The sequence below is a fragment of the Megalobrama amblycephala genome, linkage group LG7 (assembly GCF_018812025.1).
Source record: "Megalobrama amblycephala isolate DHTTF-2021 linkage group LG7, ASM1881202v1, whole genome shotgun sequence".
Taxonomy (NCBI): Eukaryota; Metazoa; Chordata; class Actinopteri; order Cypriniformes; family Xenocyprididae; genus Megalobrama; species Megalobrama amblycephala.
The window spans coordinates 48,771,576-48,796,136 of NC_063050.1; the positions used below are offsets into that span (position 1 = coordinate 48,771,576).

The following is a 24,561-nucleotide window of genomic DNA, read 5'->3' on the forward strand; positions in this document are numbered from 1 at the left end:
ACCGAAAGCCTGAGAATGCACGACCACTGGTTAATATGATTGCAGAAGCTTTGGCATATTTAAATGCATACAGAAAAACAATACAAGTTAGAGTACTTCAGTAAATCCTTTTAAAGTGTCACATATGAGCTTTAGGCCTTCGATAAAACTCACAAATGCTGGTGTAATTCCATGCATCTTTCAAAATATCCAGCTTAATGCAAACTCTACAGGAAGAATACGAGCTCACAGGTTCACTGTATTGATATCACCCACATGCCTAAGCGCTCGTAACACTATCCTCTGACACTGACCTACATAGTGACCTTGCCTAATTTGCGAGATAAACGGCAGAGTGTGCGTAAGCTGTCGACGATTGTTTTTGAAGGGTGGGACTGCAGTGCACATGAAGGTAAGTACCATCTTAAGTCTATTATTCCTGTGAGAGATTGGAGCTGCTCCAGTTTTACTGCGCATTTGTCAATGTCATCGGCGCAGTGTTTCCGCATGCGGGCTGCTGTATTGCTCGCCTCATGGCCATCTGTGTCGCGAAACATTACGTGACCCAGATTAAACAAAAAGATCGCTTTGTGATCATTATGGTTTACTGGAAGAATATGATTAAAGACACCACTTAAATAAATAATTGTAAGTTATTATTAATAATAATTGTCACTGCATTATTTATAATTTAAAAAAAGTTGGGCTTGCCAGTGCTAAAAGTGTTGCTAGGGTGTTCACAGCAGGGTTAAAAACTAAAACCATTAAGAAAGTGTTACTTTTAAAGTAATTTTTAAAAAAAAAAGTACAATAAAAAACACAATAAAATTACTACAACCATTTAAACCGGGTGTGTCGTCGTCGATATCCAACTAATCTGTATTTGCGTTACCTTAACTTTTCAGCCGTACACACGGCAAAATAATTCTAATAGCTCCTGACAGTAGAAAGATTGTGATTTTCTGCAATATATGGCTTATTACGGTAACTTCATGCTTTCCCTCAGAAAATAACAGCAACTTTCGAGAAGAGCAGGAAGGAAGGATTTGAACAAAGAGATACGGAGCGTGGCAAGTTAGACAGTTTTAGATTGCATAAAAATAATAAAAGAAACAAGCAAAAATAGAATCTGTTTGATCATGATAAAAAAAATGACAAAAAAATACATTTTGTGCAAGTGCATCATCTAGTTTAATCTATTGAAAGGTATGAAGTTTCTGCGACACTAGTGGCACGAAGCACAATTACAAAAACACAGCTTATTTTGCAAACGCCCCTTTCGCACATCATGCCTCCCTTAAGTCAAACGTTACAATCACAGCTCTTACAGGTGCTAGTGAAGGCATGACTCAACAGGTAAACGTAGGTAACTTTCAATAAAAGTTCCAACATATAAGGAATACTGTGTTGATTTGAGTCATGAGTATGCAAGTGAGTAGGTAAACACTGTCTAGAGTGAACATTTTTAGAGCGTTTATAATAAACCCATCCAACGTATCTTGACATGATGCACCAAAGGTTTTAAAGGCTGAAACATTACAAACTGTACATTTGTCTTTCTGAACGGGTGCATGATTATGCTGTATGGCAGTAGTGCCCAACCCTGCTCCTGGAGAGCTGCCGTCCTGCAGATTTCAGTTCCAACCCTGCTCCAACACACCTGTCTGTAATTATCAAGCAACCCTGAACACCTTGATTAGCTGGTTCAGGTGTGTTTGATTGGGGTTGGAGCTGAAATCTGCAGTATGGTAGCTCTCCAGGAGCAGGGTTGGACACCCCTGCTGCATGGTATTGAAGCGTCCATTGTGGCGCATTGCATCGCAATGCCCCGTTTGCTTTGTGTTCATGACCCGTTTAATCTTGAAAGGTCTAAATGCAGAGAATTTTGGTTTGAACTCCTGTACCCGAAGCTGAATGTCTTTTCTCATGTAATGCATCAGTCATGGTTCTACAGGGGCTAAACACCCTCTGGCTCCGCCTGCTACGGTAGCCACGCCCCAAACTCTCGCTATAGGCTGAGCTGGAAAGTGACTGACAGATCTGAGCGGACCACTCTCAATGTTTAGATGGTGCCTGTGAGGGTCAACACTTTTGGGAGAGATAAACCCATGAATGGCAATTTAAAAGTAGTCCAATAAACAATACACTGGGTTAAGAGAATGTATTTTAACCTAACAAAATTTTATATAATTCACCTTTAACAACAAAGCATGGGCTAAAATCTGATTCTTTAATTATTGCTCACTGCATTTGTTTTGCACGTGGTCATGGTTCTAAAAACAGCAGCGGCATTCGCCGAAACCCACCACCAGGCCGTTTAAATGACAGACGTGGCATGGTAACGTTAGATGGAAAGATATAAAACTGGCTGGATGAGAGAGCAGTGCTGCCCTTTCGGTCTCTATAGGTCAGCTTTATTTGAAGTGTGCAGTATGCAGTGTGGCAGAGCTGACACATGCACTCTAATTTGAGAGTGCTGCACTAAGACAAGCTATTTGCCAGCAACACAAAAAGTATCCTCAAAAAATTTGTTGACGTTCGCTCGATCAATTACCGGGTGCAGCGAGTTCCTGCGCTTCATTTACATCATAATAATTGCCTAGAAACTGATCAACAGTCAAAAATGGTGTTTATGCACACAAATCAAAGTGAAATTATGTTCCAGGATTAAAATCCATCAATATACACACCAGTGACTGCACTGAATGTGATAATTAGCTAAAATTGTAACATATATATAGTCACATATATGTTAATTATAACATATATAGACACATGAGGAAGAATCACAATTACTGTATTCCAGTGTTTCCCACACATAGACTTTACTTGGACGGGCCGCCCACGTATAATAACGGCCGCCCAAGTATATTCGGAGACACATTTTTGCTTTTATTATTTTTATCCTCTTAATACTTTTATATCCGTGCAAGATAATGAAACCATCCGCGATCGATAAACTAGTCGTTTCGTACCTGCTCATTATGTGTGCGTCAGAACTGTTTACTCCCGCTAACATTCCCACAGGCGCTGCATTTTGCAGAGTCACAAGGGGGCACTGTTGCGCTTTCTACAAGCTCGCGCAACAGCGCTTCAGACTGCTTTCAAAGTGATTCTCAATCAATGAAAAGCACAGATTTATGCCAAGCGATTGCTAATAAACTCAAGTTGATGAATTATTACAATGTCTACTTTATGGCTTTTATATAAAATGTTTTAGACGATTGTAAGATCAGCCTGCAATAGTACAGACATTTCAAAATAAGAGTTCCTTGTGTATTTCGGGCTTGTTTATAATTAAAAGTCACACGCTACGTTTTTTCTTTTTCTTTTGGGCATTATTGGTATTTTGGTTACACAATAAATTGTATTTAATTTGATTTCCATTTAATTCATAGTAAATTATTGTAGTCTCCCCCACAGGAAGAAAAGACTAAGAACATTATTTGACACATATATTATTCATTTTATAAATTTTACTAGTAAAATCTGTGTCCTATTCACTGAGAGAGACAGCAAGGAGAACATGGGAAAATGTGAACCATTTAAATGCTGTAATTTTGCATAATTTACAATGCATAATAATGCATAATGTTAGTATGTAATTAAATGTATATGTTATTTAATTAAAATTAACTTCAATAAATAAAAATACTGTTAAAAATCACACATTGTTTGTTTGTCACATGTAGTAGACCATTTTTGTGCTGTGGGCAATAGGAGGATTTTTCACCCGGCTACCACCGCAAGTATATTTTAAACCTGTGGGAAGCACTGTATTGTCTATTGTCTCCATGTTTTAGTCAGAAGTGAAAATGCTTATAAATGCACGCCTATAACCTCAATTCTATAGTAATGCAAGTTGCTTTGTTGGATTGTGTATTATTATTACTATTATTATTATTAATGAATGTAATTATTTATCTAACATTCGTAGATAAATACAAATATGGTATATGATAAATTAACCAAATATATTATTTGGCAGAAGAATCACAATTACCGTATTTTCTGGCTTGTCTTGTACTCAACTTTCTGGCTTGTCTTGTACTCAACTCTGATTGGATAAACCATCAGTCAATGTAAAATGCAGATAAATGCACATCTGTGACTGCAATTCTATAATGCGCCAAGTGGTTGTTTTGGAATTGTGTATCATTATTAATGTTGTTAATAAATGAAATGATTTTAAACCATTGGTATCTTCATCATATTGCTTTTGGCACAGTTTAAAAAAAAAAGAAAAAAGAAAAAAGACAAGAGATAGTGATTTTACCATAGTTCAAGGCATTTCGCCAAATGTCATGCCTAAAAACATCTGTTAGCCATGCTAAATGCTCTTTGCATTTATTTATGAAACAAAACAATACTCAAAAATGATTCTTTCCACAAACAAAATGACATTCAGAATGAGACAGAGCTAGTTAAATGTCCTCCGGCATTGCAGCAAGAAAGCTGCAAACAAAAAGATGCGTCTTACCTTCAGCGAGTCGAAGCAGGCGATCACCCGTCCGTTCTCCACCTGGCAGCTCTTGGGTGGGTGCGCGAATTTGCATTCCTCGTCACTGCGCGAGCAAGTCCCTCTCTGAAACTGCCGGCACACTTCGAGAGTCAGCCATTTTGTGTCTCGTATCGACGCGATGTTTAAAGCCATAGCAAAAGTTGTGTCGAGAACCTGCAGGCTCTATGGCGTCAGTAGATTGTTGATTTGGATTTGAAAAGTCTGTGAACGTATTTGTGTGTTGTTGTAGTTTTGAGGTTCGTCTCAGTTTGTTGGCGAGGCCCTTTAAATAGAGATGTCACATTCAGACCCCCGTTGGCTGTCGCATGGGAGATGGCCGCTATCAGTGAAGCTGTCAATCTCTGCCAAGTCGTTCATCAGTCATTTAGTCCCAGGTGCACAACACTGGAGCGACAATAAGAACATGCTCCAGGTCTCCAAACGGTCTTGAGCCCAACGGTTGTGGATAACACTACCTGAAGGCAATGGCTCTCCTTGGAACGATATCTAATAACGGTCCGCGAATGGAAAGAGCGTGTTGGTTCCTTGTGCTTTGGCAAGTCTGAGGAATTGAGATCTTTTGGGAGCCAAGCCAGTGTAGGATGGGGGCGACGAGCAGATTCAAGTAGGAACGTCGTCAGAGAAGGCACTTTCTTCTGTCCGGGATCTGAAAAAGAAGGCCAAGATTTAATTTGGGTAAGAAACATGGCCAATAGAAGCTTACCACGTGGATATGACCATTTATAGGTGGCACAAAAATAAATTTTCTTCATTGAACTATTACTTTACACCTTTCGTTTGTTTATGCAGCAACTACTAGGGTATAAATATTTAACAAAATTAGACAGACAGATAGACAGAACGATAGACAGAACTATAGACAGAATGATAGACAGAGTGATAGACAGAACGATAGACAGAACGATAGACAGAGTGATAGACAGAGTGATAGACAGAACGATAGACAGAACGATAGACAGACAGACAGACAGACAGACAGATAGCGACAACGTCCACCTAGACGGAATAACAGGCAGATGTTATTCTGGAAATTGAAGCTTGGTGTTACCTAATCAGAGGCCATTCTAGGATTATATGTACATTTAATCATTTAACCGAGGCTTTTATCCAAAGAGACTAACAAATGAGGAACATCATCACAAGCTAGAAGCAAATAAGTGTAATATCAAATGTTGCATCAAAGCGCATATGGAAAAAAACAGCTATCAATTAAGCACAGTGCCACATTCAGTAAAATACAGAGGTGTAGTTAGTAGCACTAAAGGAAAAACACCTCCCCTTCCTGAACCATTCAAGACTGCCTAACCTGTTGAGTAATGCCAGAGATTTTAGCCAATAGAAAACATGCAGCGGCGCAATATTCCTGGCAGCCATTCAACTGCCAGAGAAGAACTGAAACAGATGCGTATTCCAGACGTGATCCCGTCAGCAACGGATGCAACAACACCTCGACCAGCTCACAATGAACACAGAGAAAGGATAGACAGATAGACAGATATGGAGAGAAAGAGATCACATAGAGATAGACACAGAGATAGAGATAGAGAGCCAAAGAGATGACGACGACAGACAGATAGAACGACAGACAGAAAAACATATGGAACGACAGACAGTCAGATATAATGACAGATAGACAGACAGAACAAGACAGAACGACAGACAGATAGAACAACAGATAGATAGATAGATAGATAGATAGATAGATAGATAGATAGAATGACAGACAGAACGACAGATAGAACAGACAGACTGAGACAGACAGATAGAAGGACAGATTGACAAGACAGATAGGATGACAGAAAGAAAGATAGAATGCCAGACAGCTAGAATGACAGACAGAAAAATAGATAGAATGACAGACAGACGGAACGACAGAGAGAGAGACAGAACGACAGACAGAACAATAGATAGATAGATAGATAGATAGATAGATAGATAGATAGATAGATAGATAGATAGATAGATAGATAGATAGCACCTCATCATTGTTAGTCATATGTTGTGTTATTGTATGGTAGTCTTAAAAAAAAAAAACAGCTGGTTAGGTATGTTTTGAAGCATGGTAGCTGGTTTAAGCTGGTTTCTGCTGGTCCTTAGTTGGTCATGATTGCTTATAAACTAATATTGATGAATTATGACAATGTTTACTACACTATGTTTATATGGTAATGTGTTTTAGAAGGTTGTATGCATATTTATCTCCCTCATTAGTAGCCTGCTACTACAATAGGCTACAGCGCAGGCTGCAGAGTGCAGACATTTCAGAATAAGAGTCATTATTGTTATTTTATTTACGCAATAAACTGTATTTAATTTAATTTCTATTTAATTCATAGTAAACTACTGTATCTTCTGTCACAGGAAGGAAAGACTAAGAACATTATTTAACATATTATTCAATATATTTTACAAGTATAAGGGTTATTATAGTTAACTACATCTAAAACCAAAGAAATCTTCATTATTTGAAATAAACTAACTGAAATAAAAAATAAATATATATATAAAAATGTAAACTTATTTTATTTCATGTAGTTTCTAAGCTTTACCTTAACCTGAGTTATTAAAATAACAAACAGAAGTAAAAACTTAGACATTTAAAAGCAAAAACTAAAAGAAATAAGCACAAAAAATTACTACAACTTTTAACTAAAATTACAATGAAAGCAGAAAAACTAAAAATCAAATCTAATAAAATTTTAAACAAAAACTATAGTACCTCAATGATAAGTGTGTCAATCCCTGAATAGTAGGCCTACTGAATTTTGCTCTTTCATGTCTTTTTGCACTTGAACGGTCAAAAGCCGTCCGTTTGGGGAATATCAGATGTACCTATATCAGTGTATAGGATCTGTGTATTGTTAGAGAAATGCTTTATGCATTACAATTTAACTAAATTAGATTTTAGTCGACTAAAACTAAATCAAAATTTGCTGTCAAAATTAACACTGCTGAGCTGGAGCTAGTTGCTTAGGACCAGTTCAGGACCAGCACTTGACCAGCTTAAACCAGCTGCCATGCTTTAAAACATACTTAACCAGCATATGCTGTTTTTTCAACAGAGTTTTCTGACCATAAACTATAATAACACTAAATGGCTGCTGTGACTCTGTCTGTTACAGGAGATTCTGTTCTCTAAGCAAAAACATAGATGCTGACTATGATGGGCAGAATTATCATCCAGCCACAACAGCTAACAGATTCTTCTTCGGCATTGGCCGTCCATTTTGTTGGAATGCAGAATTAAAGGGTTAGTTCACCCAAAAAAATGAAATTCTGTCATTAATTATTACCCTCTTATGTCATTCCAAACAGCAATTTAATTACCACTTTCAAGGTCCAGAAAGGTACTAAAGACATCGAGGCAGTACTAAAGCAGTCAAAGTGACTGTTGTGGTTCAACCTTAATTTTATGAAGCGACGAGAATACTTTTTGTGCTCAAAAACAAAACAAAAACAACTTTGTTCAACAATCTTCTGTGTCATTCTCATACATTGTTTACATCCAGCACTTCTGTGTACTAGGTCAGAACGCAGACACCTGCGTCAGCATCAGTTGCATGCATCGTGCTGCCCACATGTGCAGCTTTAGCCAATACTGAGCTGGCATTCGGACATAAACAAGGAAGCCTTCACTGTGCTTACGGCATTAACTGCGTAAGGATAATGACAGGGAAGAGAATAAATTGTTGAATAAAGTCATTATTTTTGGGGGTTTTTTGCACGCAAAAAGTATTCTCGTCGCTTCATAAAATTAAGGTTGAACCACTGCAGTCACAATAACTATTTTAACGATGTCTTTAGTACCTTTCTGGACCTTGACAGTGGTAATTAAATTGCTGTCTATTGAGGAGTCAGACAGCTCTTGGATTTCATCAAAATGACTTAATTTGTGTTCTGAAGATGAACGAAAGTCTTACAGGTGTGGAGCAACATGAGGGTGAGAGGGTGACATTGTTGGTGAACTAACCCTTTAATTAACCCAAAATACATTTTGTTTTACATTACATTTACAGTCATGCATTTGGCAGACACTTTTACCCAAAGCAACGTACATTGTATTTCAGTTTTATAAGTAAGTTATCCATGCCCTGGGTATCAAACCCATTACTTCAGCATTCTAGCATTTGCTCTTCAGTTTGAGCTGTACAGGAATGCATTGTAAAGAATGGAGCTTTAATGATTTGAAAGTGATGGATAATCAACTGATGATGTACCTTGAATCTTCCCTGTAGGTGCATTCAGATGTAGTATAGAGTGCTTTTATGAACATCAAAGTGCATACAGCACCAAGTTTGAAGGAAGGGCAAATTCCGCTAACACTGGTTTGAAAAATAATGTATTTTCTCTGGTGCTTATAGGTTAATTCCATGAATCAACCCTGATGGCAACAAATGCCAATCCAGCTGCCAGTACAGTGCTGATGGTACGGCAAATGATACTCCGCCTCTAGCATGACTTGTGAACCTCACGCAAACATTGCTGCTGAAATAGAGGACTTTTCTTGGAACATCTGGAAATATTTTCTTGTGCAAACTGAAGGAGAGAAGAGGAGGGAAAGGGTGGGGGTGGTGCAGGCAGACGAAACAAGGCCGTAAAAATCTGCAGCTGCCGTTGAAGAAGGTTTGCTGTGTAATGACGGCCACGTCCCCTCCACTTACAGCAAAGCCAACAGACAAGTGCCAAACAATAACTACTGTGTGGACGGAACTTAACACTACACTACCCAAAGCCATTGAAATGTGTGTAATACACTTTTTTTACGGGTGAGGAATCGTATGCGTTAAAAAGACGTGTCTGAACAAGTACAGAGGTTTACTATAGAGGAAAGTGAATGCCTGGGTTTGTTCTTCTCAATGGAATACTACTACTTTTTTTTTTTTTTTGTATGCCAGTATATGTAGGCCAGTGTTGTGGGCAATGAAAGCACAAAACACCATTTGCTAAAATGTGAAGTATATACAAACACACTGCAGTGAATACCATTTCAACTGCATCTCTTTCTAGACTCATTATTTGATCAGACTGCCAAACGTTAAAACATTTAAATAAGAAAATATGAAATAATTGTAATTATTTCTGGGATGATAACTAGACACCGCTCTGAATTAAACAAGTCACATAGTGAAATCATGACACAATAATGTAGTATGCAGTAAGCAAAACATTAGTATTTCTTTCAGAACATAGCCACCTTGATCAATTCAGCTTTTTTAGGACTTGTGGTGATCTGGACCTTCCTTTTGTCTGTCACCAATAACACACAGCAAGCATTAGCGTAATCTAATGAGCTCGAGTGTTTCTTTCATTTTCCACTCTTGTTGCTAAGGGTCTGTTTCTTCTTTCTATTTCTCACAATGCTTAGCAACCACAAGAGTGCACCTACAAAAAAGAAAAATCTGAGGCGTAATGAGAGAAATCGAGCCTTTAAGAAGAATGCAACAGGTGTAGTGCAACAGAAATACATACTAATCTGCATAAGACAGTGCAATCATAAAATAATAACAGCAACAACAAAACAACAAACACAGTATTTAAAAAACAAGCATAAAATATAATATCTTCTTGTTGTCTTATACTAGCTTTCAATCTAGCAGTGCATCTGCTATTCGTTATGAGATTTGATTGTAAAATTTTAAATTGTATTAATTTAAGACTGTAGCATTCTCAAATTAATAAAACTATAAATTATACTGTAAAACTATAATAACTACAATTTATAAATTATTTAGTAAAACTATAATTTTTATTGTACTGTGCTTTTGTAATGTGTGAATTCCCCCTTTGGAAAAATGAAATGAAATATAAAATAGTTATGCTTTTCCTGAAGAACAAAATAGAAGCAACAGGCCACTCGACAAACTACCGACTCGTCCCTAGCTGAAATGTGATTTCGGGCGCAGCTGTAATTTGAGATTCTTGTGTGCGGCACTATTTGAGCTCTTGAAAAACACATTAGCAAAGCTTCCTTTCTGGCAGCACTTTGCACGGGCCAAAGGGAGGTTGATTTCCAGAATTGGAAAGGGAAAAACACTGGTGTTAGATGTTGATTTAGAAAGAGTCATTTGGGCCGCTCAACCTACGCTCCACCGCCGTACAATCCCAGCACCTGCTGCTCCTTTCCATTTTACCATTATAAAATTAAATGGCCTGCCATACTCGTCGTACGCGTAGTCTCTAAGGCACTATTTAATTTCATAGCTTTACCCCCGAGAGTCAAGCCATAAAAAAATTGGATAAAAACCATGTCAGATGTGACCTCATGCAATTAATCCTCTTGTATTTTTAGAACTCAAAAACCCGATGGTCTAATTTATGAGGTGAATGACAGTTAAAGGGTGCTTCAGTAATACAATCTGTCAGCTAGTAGAAGTGCTTAAAGCTTGTAAACCGAAATAATGGGCCACCAAATCTCTGGATTCGCAAGCCTGTTGAAGGCCGGTTTTCTTTTCAAGGTGCAATCATGCAAGTCTTCAAGCGCAGCAAATACAGGATCATGGTTTATAAAACAGTGCACGTTTAATGACAAATCATCAAAGCAAAGCTGCAAACCAAAATTTGCTTTCTCCCTTAAAGCAACTGCAATTCCAGTCAAATCAATGCAAATCTCTCCCTGTCAGCTGTTTGCTCAACTGAGGCCGGAACGGAGCACAAACACGGGGTAGGTTTCTCCAGATAGCTTTAGAGGTGTGTAATGTTTTCATGTTGAAATACCTTCTACTATCTCCTAGTTTAATATGCAGAGTCAACTATTTGCAGGTAAATTTCCCTGAAAACTGCAAACACTGCAGTTCTATGGTACTAAACACTGCCTGTGCATCTCGACCGGCCCGACACAACAACACTGGCTCAACTAATTGCATTTGTGATGCTAGAAGTGCAAAAGTTACATTACAAAAATTTCTTTAAAAAGTAGACAACTTAAATGGATCCTTAGGTTACTCAGAGTTTTGGAAAAAAGAGCGCTTTAGAAAATAACACGTCAGCGTGGAGTAAAGCGTGCTAACACGTCAGCGTGGAGTAAAAACAGGGTTGGTAAACTCTAAATGGCATGATTATATCCAAGAAGGCATCGAATTCAAAAAGAGTGGCCAATAAACTGCAAGATACTGCCAAGTCACCACGTCCTCTGCAGTTACTCTGGGTTCACAGAAGTAAGAGCTTTGACAGATAGTTGTAACAGAGTAGGAATGGCAGCAAGTCAGAGGCTGATGAGGGCGGACAGATGGTGTGCAGGTAGGAAGGTGGCTGCGGTATCCTTGTTGTGACCTGCAGAGATTAGCGCTGTCTGTACGCCCCCGCCCTTCCCCACGATGATTAGTGGTTCCGGAGGAGGACGCCTGGCTGAACAGCAAAGCCGGGCATTCCACAGATGCAATTATCTATTATCACAAAAAAAAGTAAAATATCAGATCTTACGTCACCTACGGGAATATGGTTGCTGCGGTAGTCGTTGTTACCGGTGTTAGACGGTGTTCGTATACCGATTACATTACTTGCCCACTGTGGCACCGCCCCCACTGTCGTTATGATTTTTTTGATAGAAATAAAAACCATCTAGTTCAGTTGGACAAGAGACACTACAAGTATAAACTAAAAGCGTAGACCTGCTCTGCTCTATATACAGCACGAGCTGAAAAAAATTTGGTGTAGAAATTTTCACTAACAATTACAAATAAATGGCAAGTAACACGTTGAATTAAACATGACATTTTGAAGTAGAAACCACCATTTTCCTGTAAAACACTAATAATTTTGTTTTATTTAAAAAAAAAAAAATGATAGTGTATTCCAATCAAAACTGATTCTAATCACTACGCATGTGTAGTGCTCACAGAAAGCACAGAAAGCCACCATGATAATGTCACTGGAGCTATTGAGAGTGTAACTGTCATGTTTTCCTTGATGACATATCTGAAATGAAAGCTGACATTTATGCTAAAGCTGACAGAAGTAAATATTCAGTCTCAACCACTGACCAGTTCGTAAGACATGTTCATGATGCAAAATGCATTTAAAACATACATAACTGTGCATAAGTGCAAGGTAGTTTTGAATCAGAATGAGAAAATAGATTCAGTCATTTACAAGCTAAATTTTTGCTTGTTGATCGAATTATTTCAGGTCTACACCACCCTTTTCAATTCGACTGAAATTTCATTCGGAAAGAGCTCAATCAGATCGATTGAAGTATTTCACTGAAGTCTTTACAGTCCAATTAAGCCGTCAATCAGATTTAAAATTAATTATTTGGGTGCATGTAAATGTAGCAAATGTTGCCCAATCTAATAGTCAACATGGAATTAAAATTGTCACCATCTTTGTGTATAAATGGAAATTTTGCCTCTGAAACAACCTTCTTTTTCAAATGACATTATCAAGTTCTCTTATTTTTCAGCCCCTCCCACTCTAACCACCAGCACTTTTCTTGATCCAATCATTTTTAGCTGGATAAAATCAATTTCCACCCCATTTGCCACTTTAAAACTCTTGTGAATAACGTAACTTAAAGGGATAGTTCACCCAAAAATATAGTGAATGGCATCCATCCATTCATCATAAAAAAAGTAGTTCACATGACTCCAGGGGGTTAATTTAGGCCTTCTGAAGTGAAGCAATGGTTTTTGTAAGAAAAATATCCATATTTAAAACTTTATAAACTAAAATAACTAGCTTCCGTTAGACGTTGTTAGTTGCAAAAGAGCAACTTCCAACGCAATGTACGACGTAGTATGTAGGAGTATCGTAAGCTTAGACGCTGCTTGCGGTTCAAACAAATAGGGCTGGACAACAAACTCAATCTCCTCTTTTATTATATTGAAATCCTCTGATATTTCTCTTTAAAAATTCCAGGTTTTGACTTGTAATTCATGACCGGTGTTTTGTTTTGCTCTATCCTCTGCGCTTCCGCATTCGTCAGTGCATCATGCGTCATGTGAGAGCGTTGATTTGCATAGGCCATATGCCGGAAGCTTCTTATTTTAGTTTATAAGGATTTAAATATGAATATTTTTCTTACAAAAACCCTTTTCTTCAGAAGGCCTTTATTAACCCCCTGGAAAAATGTGGATTACTTTTATGATGGATGGATGCACTTTTTCGGACTTCAAAATCAGGAGCACCACTCACTACCATTATAAAGCTTGGAAGAGCCAGGATATTTTATAATATTACTAAAAGAAGACAGTCATATACATCTAGGATGAATTGAGGGTGAGTAAATCATGGGATAATTTTCATTTTTGGGTGAACTATCCCTTTAACTTCTGAGTTAATTGTGTGGTACATAACTAGGTTGCTAATTAATTTGTGATAAAGTAGTTAAGCTGGTAATACAAAGACTGCAGCTTCAATCCCATAGAGTGGTGAACCACGTATCGAACAAGTCTGAGATCCTCTTGAAAAAGAAACTTGTCCCCTTGATAAAAGGCATCTGCTAATTAACAAGAGGGCAAACCAATGCAAATTACAGATCTACTGTCTGAAAGATAATGAAACGTAAGAGCGATTCCATTTACAACTTTAGCTGATCAGCTCAAAATTACAGTATAACCAGTGAATTGGCATTGGGGTCACAGGAGTAGGCTTTTCCAAACTGGTTCTGCTATTCAAACAGCCTCTTTTGTTACAATAATGGCTCCAAACCCAGAGGATGAATGTTGGGTAATCCTCCATGGCATCAGATCAGGATTTGGGTTGCCTATGCCAGCTAGCATTACATCATATTTGTCTCTTAATTTGCAGAATTTTACATTTTCACAATATCTGGACTTCACACTGCATCTAATTAGCCTCATGTTGACCAACACGTCATGCATAAAGACATGTTGTTTAGAGTTGGTTTTAACAGATGTGATTTTTAACTGAACCAATTCTCAAGATTCAACTGGTCAACCCTGAAACAAAAACTAAACCCTAACCCTAACCTCGTACAGCACTGGTAGCACATCCTGGTAAATACTGTTTGTCGCGATCAGATCCATCCATGATTCTTCTGAACTCTAAACGGAATCAATGACGTCTGCATCTTTTTATGGAAGATGACATGATCATTCATAGAGCAGGCTAAGGACAATATCAAGGCGATAGCTGTTTTGGAAGTAACCTATCAAACAGTGTGTAACTCGAGAACAAAACTAGAGCACATTTTCTACAGCTGGTAGAATTTTAGATAACTAAAACTACCATTTTTAATTGTGCAACTTTAAAGAGCTTAATGTCTTCATAGATAAGAGTTGAATGACTAAACATTCAATACTGTCATATGTTTTAGTAATTAGACCATGTGCTGGCATCATTCTGTACAGCTGAATGAATATAAAGCATTTATGGAAGAGTCTTCTGATAAACAATCACAAAATGATGTAATTAGCAAATGATCATCTTTAAAACAATCCACAACTCAGCAAGGCTTGCAATATGATTGATAAGGGATCAAAAACAAGGGAGACAGACGGTAGTTGCAGTTTGGAAAGCGCTGCAGCCCTGATTCAATGTGGTCAGCAAAAACGGGTGTGTGATATGATAATAGCCTTAATGTAAAACTGAATCTCGGTGACCCAAGTTATTATCTTCATAACACCAAGGCTGCTTTTATCCCCCAGATCATCGTCTCTAGTTATTTATAGCGTCGTGGACGGCAGCCATGCCTGGCTGGTACCGCGCTCATATCCACGGGCTGTTTGAAACTGATGTGCAATTTAATTAAGAAGATCATTTAGGCACAGATATGATCTACTTAGCGACTGACAGAAATTTGCACTGTGTTTTCAGAAACTAAAATTATGAAAAGCAAATTATGACACACTGACTTACCTTTAAGGGCTAGTGAATGATCTAGATTCTTGCCCCTGTTATGAAAACACAACATTAACTTGAATTTAAAAATACTTCCTCCCTTCGACAACAAAGTTTTGCCTTGACAAGAAGATGTTGGCCCAAAGTCTCGGTTCTCTTTACAAGTGCGCAATACGGCAACCCCACTAAAATAGTCTATTAATAAAGGGTAATTTGTTCATGAAACACACCTGGCAGTTGTAAAGTGTTAAAAGGTGCAAGCTAATTACCTTTCCAAGTCTGTCATAACGTGTTTCTGATCGATTCAGAAGAGTGCTGTTGCTCTCACGGCTTTGGCTAATAAAGAGTCAGTGCCTGCCTGGACTGTTTTCATGTTTTTTTTTTAACGGGAAGGGCAGAGTCAGTCTCCCTCTTTAAAAAAAAACACGCTCTTCCTCCCAACACGTTTGCCAAATGTTCGAAACAAATGCGGCCTTTTCCTGCCACGCCGCAGGTTCTGCTCTTTTAAAGTCTGAACTGTACATCTAGTAAGACCGGAGGTCTGATCGGGCCAACATGAAAGATGCTGGCGTTCATTAAATTTGCATAAAGCCCTTGCTAATCAGACTGGACCAATACCTTTGGATAGGCTTCGAATAATTTTCTTGGAATCATTTCAGTTACCATTTCGGAAAACAAAACTATAACACAAAACAAATCTTAAAGAAATGCTACACACGATTTGGATTGAAACCAAATTCACAGATCAGTCATTCTAACAACATAAATATAAGCATTATACTCTTAAAACTGCAACAAATTTATAGACGTTAAAGGATTCAAAGGGAAAGAAACCGGAAATACTTGGGATATGGGACACACATGGGATAAAGCCTTGCTAATCAGACCATTACCTTCAGATAGACTTGGAATAATTTTCTTGCCTTTTCAATTTCAGAAAACAAAACTTTATCTTACAAAGCAAATGAGGCATAAAAATGCCTTCGGTGTAAGACCGAATTCACACAAATCAGTCATTCTGACTACATAAATACAGGCACTACACTCTTAAAAACTGAAACTAACTTACAGATGTTAAAGAATTCAGAAACCGGAAAGACTCTGGATACGGGATTCACATGGGATAAAGACAGAGTAACTTACTGACACAACTCCACACCTCCTCTCAGATTTCCCTCCCTCTCTTTCCACACCCCTGCCCGCATGCAGCATATTGCAGCAAAATTCCTCGTGTTGGGAAAAACAGGAACTTTAAAAGGATAAAATGTTCCCTACTCCTCCCACCTTGCTGGAATAACGAAGCCTCCTTTCTCTTCACGTCGCACTCTCGCTCCCGCTCAGTTTATGTGCACCTGGTGCGGCAATCAGACTCCTTCACTTCACACTCTCCCGGTATATAACGACCACGTAAACCGTTGTCATTCCCTATGCGAAGCTGCGAGCTGGCGGCCCATGCCGAGATGGGGATTTTCTCTCAGCAACAGCACAGAAAGGACCAGCGCGTCTGCTTGCTGCTCAACTATCTGGCTGAAACATTTCCAGCCATTCCCACACCCCTCCCCTCCTTTCCTCTCCTGCAACCAACCCCTTCCTGCCAGACTGCCTCCGGCAAGGGGCCGCCCATCCGCAATCTAGCCAATAGCATCCAGCATTCCCGCTCTGAGGCTCTGTTGTTGGCCGAGTTTCCCCGAACTGGCAGGCTGACCTCAGAGCTTCCGATGACAGGCTCCTGAATGCTGATCTTAAAGGTATTCCCCCATTTTTACACCCTGGCAACAGAGGAATGATATATTTTCCCCAACTTTCCCATACTACACTCTGTGAAAGAGATGAATCTCTATTACTGGAAGTGTTTTATAAACGGCAAGCAAGCAGAAAAGAGCACACGTTTGGCACACTGAAGGAATAGTTGCGTTACACTTTATTTCGATTTCACTTTAGACATTCTACTCTTAAGTACTCCCATTAATTTGCAACTACAAGTCACAACTAACTCTCAGAGTGTTAGTAGACTGTTAGGTTAGGGATAGTAGAATACGTTGACATATAGCTGCAAAGTTACTTATAGAAAGTAGAATGTTTGTTGGGATACCATCAAAAAAAAGTTAGCAGATATTATGCATACAGTTCACTAATACTAATGACTCGTAGTAGATATGTAGTTGCAAAGTTACTTATAGTTTGTAGAATGTCTTAAGTGGACCATCGAAATAAAGCATTACTAATAGTTGTTCCAACCATGCAATGGATTTTCTTTCTTCCACAGAAAAAAATTAGTGCTGAATGCACAGTCAAACTCCAAAAAGGACAAAAACACATTAAAAGCATCATAAAAGTATGCCAAAACTTCCATAATCAATTTCTCCTTTAATTGTCCACATTTGATATTTTATATACGACAAGAGGATATTGGTCCAATGACTTTTCAGTGTGACCAGGGCTACGCAGTGCCAAAAAAATATAAAAACCAAATGATGGACAAAAAGTTGTGTTAACATAACTAACATAGAAAGGGTTTCATCAAGGTTATTATAGTTAACTAAAACTAAAACCATAAACACAATATTTTTGTTACCTCAAATAAAAGAAATATAACTGTAATAAAACAATTATTTCAGCTGGTTGCATTTCAACTAACCTTTCAATTTTTTAATATTTCATTTTAATTTAGTTTAACTTGATGTACTAAAATAACTAAAATAAAAACTATATTAGACATTTTAAAAACGGCTAAAAATGACAAAAACAACAAAATTACTAAAACTAAAAAAATATATATATTAAAAATATGAACAATAACTAATAGTGATACTGAAATAACACTGCTCATCATGTCTGGTATGGTGTCACAATGGGTCACCTGACACACCAATGAACCAATGAAATTTAGTTCTTGAAGTTGCAACATCTCCATTTAAACCTAAAATGATGTCTTTTAAGGTGCATCAAATTGAAAACAAGAGTGAGATTAGGAAGATTATCAGTAAATATCGTCATTACTTTCGCTCTGTTCCTCAGGCAAATCTATCGTAAGACTTTAAAAGAATCCGAATGCAGAGTCTTTCTTTTGGAGCTTGACAGGTTTAATCATAGCACACTTTGATTGCATGGAAAAGAGCTGCATCAACTTTCTACCTAGTGTCTTCTTTAGTGTTTTACAGAAGAGAGAAAATAACAGGTTTGGAACGTTATTGGGCTGAATAAATGATGACAAAATCTTCATTTATGAGTGAACTATTCCTTCAAGACAGCTTCAAAGTGTATGTGCCCTCAAGGCAGTGTTTGTGTAATCACACCGAAGAAAGACTTTGTATTCTCTAGCATGTTGTACATCTCCGTCAAACGCAGCATCTCTGCCTGCCTCCAAGGTCTCTGCATTCCCTGGCAACCCATCTCTATGACAATGAGCATCGTTACCGTAGGGCGATGAGGACACGTCCTCCCCTCCCCTACCTTAATGACAGGAAGCCTCTCGGCGTCACGTGAGGGATGATGCAGTGGGGTAGAAGTGATGAGTCAGACGCCGCTTCACAATGTTTCCATCCAAATCAATAGAACAGCTGTAGCCTCCTGCTTTTAGGGGCTCAGGTTCCCGCAGGCACACTGCAATTATGTGACAGCCAGAGTGCTTTTACAAAAGCAACGGCAAACGATGTTAAAACAATGCACTGCTTAAACATCAATGAGGCGAGACACACACTCACACTCAATGCAGCTGCCAACTAACCCTGATGACCCTGACAGTCAACTCTATGTGATTACACTAAACACTCCTACTGGTTTAAAGTGCTTATTGCTGGAATTGCTCATTTGGCATATAGAATCGAGGTTGAATACCAAATGATTTAGTCAAATGATAATGCACAAAAAGCTGAACAAATTATACAGGTGTAGACTACTTGTTTGATTTACCGAGTTGTTTTGATCCACTAGTGTCAATATTACAAATTCATCCACCTTATTTTTCAATGTAGAAGTGAGCTATTTTCTTTTGAATGTGCGAGACTTGTGATTAATTAGCCACTATATGTCAACAACTAGAAGAATATCAAAGTTCAGTAAACCGCAGGGCCGTAACCACCATAGACATCGAGGGAGACACGTCCCCCCACAATAATTAGAAATGGCTAAACTGTCCCCCCAATATTCAAAATTCTTGCACTGCTCTGCTGCACTTTATGATGTAGCACTTTGTATGTTGTTAGGATCAGTGCTCGAATTGAGGGGGGCTGGTGGGATCCGGGTCCCCCCATTCAATTCGAGCACTGGTTCGGATGACAAAAAGGTTTAAAAGTTACATTTTGGTGACTTGTCTGTCTTAGCAGTCTTACAGCACTCATCAATGTCAAAATGATTGAGAGATGTCCAATCAAATATTAGTAGGCGGAGTTAACAGTTCACAGAAGCAGAGCGGGAATTCCAGCGCAAAGAGTCTGTTTAACATTGAAAGTGAGCGAGGTAAGATAAATAGCTAAACATTTAAAACATGTTTTGCAATAGAAATGTTAAAAGACTGACAGTAACATCCAGTGATGCAAACTACCCAATTTTTTTCTCAAATATGGGCTTTTTGAATTGAAAATATGCATTTACGTGATTCATGTAACAGAGTGTGACGAGACACTTTTACGCTTTCGACACTAATAGGCATACAAATAAAAGTAGCCTACATGTGTGCATATTTTAATGCAAATATTATTTGCAAATAGTTCAAAAACGATTATTTCCCAACTAGAATTAGACCTAGAATTTACTTCACTGTTCTGTTTATTTATGCTTTATAAAAAATTGGTGCCCCCCAATGTTCAAGACATGGTTACGGCCTTGGTAAGCAGTAACAATTATTGCGCTACAAACCAATGCGTCTATGATAATCCATTAAAATAATATGATACAAATACCAGTTTGGAATATCAATCAGCATAACGAACTGTTTTGTACAGGTAAAACAACAGGAAGTGAATGACACCGGAAGCCTCGCACATTTAAGTTCCAAAAAGATGTGCCGCTCTTACTTTAAGATATGGTGGATAAAATTAGGCAATACTATTTTAAGATAGTATGGACTTATGGAAGAAAATCAATTATTTACAATTAAAGGTTCAGTGTTGTTTATTGTCACATAAATAATTCAACTCATGACATCATTTCTGATATAAAAAACATCCACAGGATGTTAAGCTTGTCTAATTCTTTATATATTGAGACAATAAGCCTAAATATTTGATATTCAAGTTCTAGCTTTTCCTCAATTATCTGGGCAGCTCTGACTAATACAGCTATTACGTTGCATATCACGATTTCAAGTTCTTGTGGAGCCGTATAATGATTACTTTATCAAATGTGTCACATTGTTAATGTTCTACAGAAATGTAAACCACCTCTGAGCTTCCTGTTTCAGACTATAATCGATTCTTTGCAGCATGCCGATCTGTCATGATGATGCTATTGGACGGATTTTAGAGAGGTGACCCAAATGAAGGTTTCTGTCTGCAACTGATGAACGGTAACATGTATGTAAAATACTGCGTGAAGCGTCCTAGCAATTAACTACTTCCTTTGCAATCAGCACTGGATAAATTCAGATAAAGCACAGCATCTACTAAATAAATGCAAAGAGACATTTCATACAAGTAAGCATTCAGTTAATGTAAAGGTTTTTGCATGGGTCAGGCCCGATGCAAATTCATCTAACCTCCATTACATTTACATAGAAAATTCTAGATCAGGGGGTCTTCTGAGAGTTGCCTTTAAACCTGGCTAACAGCATGCAACATGTAGTACCAAATTAACGCATTTACAGCACATGTACATCAATAATTATTTTGAATAGCTTTGTAATGTAAACATTACATTTTAATTATACTTGATACATTTTAATGTGAGAGACAATGAATAATTTATAACATATGCTACTTAAAAATAACATTTTTTACACAACTTCTTGAAGACCCCTGTTCTAGATGGCTCTTTAATGTTTCTAAAACATGTCTACAGTAAACAGTTCATTACACTGAGATGCAAAACTAAATCCTGGTTTCTAAAACCCAAAGGTAACTAATTACCCCCATTAGACATCCTCACTGAATAAGAATCATTATCCTACATTGAACAACGAGTATGTGCAGACTATCAGACAGAGGCTTAATTCACTAAAACAACGAGAAAGGTGCGATACCTGCTGCGAGAGCAAATAAAAATGAGATCATGGAATTAGATTCCTATTTGGGTCATACTTGCATTATGCTTATTGAGATTTAGAAAAGCATCTTAGCATATATCCTCTTCCATATCTATGTCTCTCAGCACTTTCTCAGATAACTCACCTTTCATCTGCATGTCTCTACTGAAATCCAACTGACTTAAAATACCAAAAGATATTGTTTGGACACGATAAAACTAATAATATTTTAACATATAGGTCTACCAGGCTTTTGGATATATAACCCATGATAATTGAGCTACTGCTATTCTTAAAGCACCTTGAACAAGCCAACATGTTACATGAATATGGTCATTAAAGTACCATGGTATTCATATCCAATACTATTACTGTACCATGTAACACTTTTTTGCAAGGGTCTCAACCGTCTTCACTGTGGCGCAAATAAACTAAAACGCCTATAGGAAGCGCGTGACGAGTAGACAGCTGCGTTATAATGGAAGAGATCTAGTAGTTGTGTGTTGGTGATGATTCTGATAATGCACTAGCTTTTGGGCTCTCACGTGCTCTGCGCGCGCACGGGGTGTGGCGCGGGATTTGGGAGCGGTTTCATGACGGGACTCGTCTTGATGGGTGAACCATATGTCAATCTGAACATATCAAGCTAGCAAAGACAGTAATGTTCCAGATTCGCGGGTTATTTATAAACTGACGTGATATATTGATTAAATTCTGCTCACGCAGCGATGACGGGGGAAAAGACCAGTAGGAAACTAAGGCACGTGAAGTCTGAAGTAACGTATTTCAAGCTAAACTCATCGTCTTCGTTTATATTTTAGGTTATATGTTATCTCTGTGTGTGCGTTTACCACAAGAAAGAAGCTATTCTTCGTAGAAAATATCAAGCCGATTATTTCTGGTCATAAAATCGGAACGATGACGCGAACGCTTTCATTTTAAACACTAAACATGCCTGAATGAGCCGTCAACGTTGATTGTTTTAGCGAATTTAACGAAATTAGTGTCTAAGTCGTCGTCGTTATGTTTAAGAATATAAAATATATATATTTATACTCTGTTTTTGAAGTAAACTCTTGTTACATCACTAAGCGCGTTAAAACTCGCTCGACGGTTTATTATCTGACGTGATTGATTCAAATTAATTCCCATCACGAAGTAAGCGATGACGCGGAAAAATACCCGCGCTGTCAACTAAAACAATCCTGAAGAATGAGCTGTCAGAGCATATTTTTCATCGATTTTAACAAATTTAACGTCTAACCCATTGCCACCAACGGTGATTTTACGACGGAGCAGCACGGGGGCGTTTCATGTAAACAAGGAAACTTCTCGGGCTCAATCGCGCACTTTTATTTTTGCCATCTATTTATTTCTCGCTCGGCAACAAGGAAACATACATTTACTAAACCCATGTCGACATCACTGAGCGACGAAGCCAGTGTTAGCTAAACACGCTCTCTCTGCAATGACACACATTGTATTGACATTGAACACTCTCTATCGTAAAATAAACATTCAAATATCGCTTGCCGTGTTCTGTCAACACCTTTTCGCTGTTGAAAATGCGTGAATTGAACCTGCTGCTTACCTGGATACCATGACCTGCCGCTGCTGTTTCTTGACCACAAATCACGCAGACAGCAAAAGAGCTCGATGGAAACTGCCGTAAATGACTCGTTAAGTCAAGGGAATTAAGGCTTGTTTTTTAATCAAAGCGAAGATCCTCGTCGGTCCGCGCAAAACGCGATTTGTCAGGCAACTGGTTTGGATTTTAACGCCGAACTCAAGTTAGTTTACCAAGAAGCTGGTCGTGCAACAAGCTGCTCTGACAGATCGTGGGAGGAGGGAACAAGTCATGTGACTGGAAAGGGGGGAAAATTGCTACTTTTAACAGCAAATATACCTAAAATCTATTCTATATACATATTTTAGTAATTATTATATATAAAGGAATTCCAAAAAGCTGTTAATAATGTGTAGTTTATGGAATCTAGTCAGAAAACTTGTCATATCAGTGGTGGTAGTGCCCCCCTATTTACAGTCTGAGATGGTATAGTCCAAATGAATGTCAGGAGCCCTGGGAAGGGCAAGGGTCTGCTTGTTGCCGTGGAAACAACAGTGAATCTCCCGAGGGTACAATGGATGTGGGCTACAGTGCTGTTAAATCAACAAGCTGAAGGCCTGTTGTTCATCTTAGATGGTGACGATTAGATTCAGATGGCTGAATCCGCAACAGTTTACATGTCCAGATACTGAGTGAGAGCCCTGTGGCCATGCATAATATTCTTAAAGTTTCTAATTTTAAGATGAAGACTGCAAGTGCATAATCGAAAAGTAATAATAACAATTAAAAAAAAAGTTTATTATATATTATGTGGGGCAGGTATATCTGAAATAATCAGATACACACTAATAAAATTAAATGTAAAACATTTAATAAATGGTGCAGCAGTCTCTGTGAAAATGTGTAGAGACTGTACAGAAAATATATGCAGACTGTTTCAAAGACAAAAAGCACAGATCTGCTTGTGGAAATCTAGATTGCTATTAAGTGCCTCAAACTAAACTTTGAATAATGTCAGGTAAACGTCAGCAAATTCCTCATATATGCTCAACATTAGAGTTTTGTGACATCTGTTTTCTTAAAAGCTGGGTAAAGAAATGTTAGCATACATTTAAACACTTAATAAAAAATGGAGCAAAGATATTGATGACGGTCCAATAACTCGTATTTGCATTTTTAGTCAAGCTTATCAAGTAATCTTAAACCATTTATTTGATTTGAATAAAATCAGATATTTTTCATGTTACCACTGTGGCAAGCAGGATGAGGCCGAGAGCTGTGGGAGCGGTGCGAGACCGGTAGCGCCATAATTAGCATCACCTACGCGCCGCACCAACTTCGAGTTCTCATGGTGGAGCTCCGGAAGCATAAAAGGAGGAGCAACCACAGTAAAAGATGAGAAGACCAGGCCTGGACTTTATTAGGGTGCTTTCACACCTGCCTCATTTAGTTGAATCGCACTAGAGTTCATTATTCCCTTTGGTGCGGTTAGTTTGGGCAGGTGTGAAAGCAGCA

At 38.2% G+C, this 24,561-nt stretch overlaps 1 protein-coding gene across 16 annotated transcripts in view; it reads right to left on the bottom strand.

The window, feature by feature from the left end:
- The window catches only part of mbnl2 (muscleblind-like splicing regulator 2), an 81,887-nt gene extending 58,558 nt beyond the window's left edge, over positions 1 to 23,329 (bottom strand). For 7 of the 16 annotated variants that reach the window (XM_048197923.1, XM_048197922.1, XM_048197919.1 and 4 more), the window contains exons 1-2: positions 23,071 to 23,329; positions 4,460 to 5,147 (exon numbers count right to left, since the gene is read on the bottom strand). In XM_048197923.1, coding sequence (XP_048053880.1) covers positions 4,460 to 4,633 — 174 coding nt within the window. In that variant the 5' untranslated portion in view covers positions 4,634 to 5,147; positions 23,071 to 23,329. Of the gene's footprint in view, positions 1 to 4,459; positions 5,148 to 15,567; positions 16,338 to 16,367; positions 16,393 to 16,582; positions 17,818 to 23,070 lie in introns of those variants that run through there. The other 9 variants (XM_048197926.1, XM_048197928.1, XM_048197924.1 and 6 more) reach the window with 4 other exon arrangements.
- Positions 23,330 to 24,561: the final 1,232 nt, after the last annotated feature.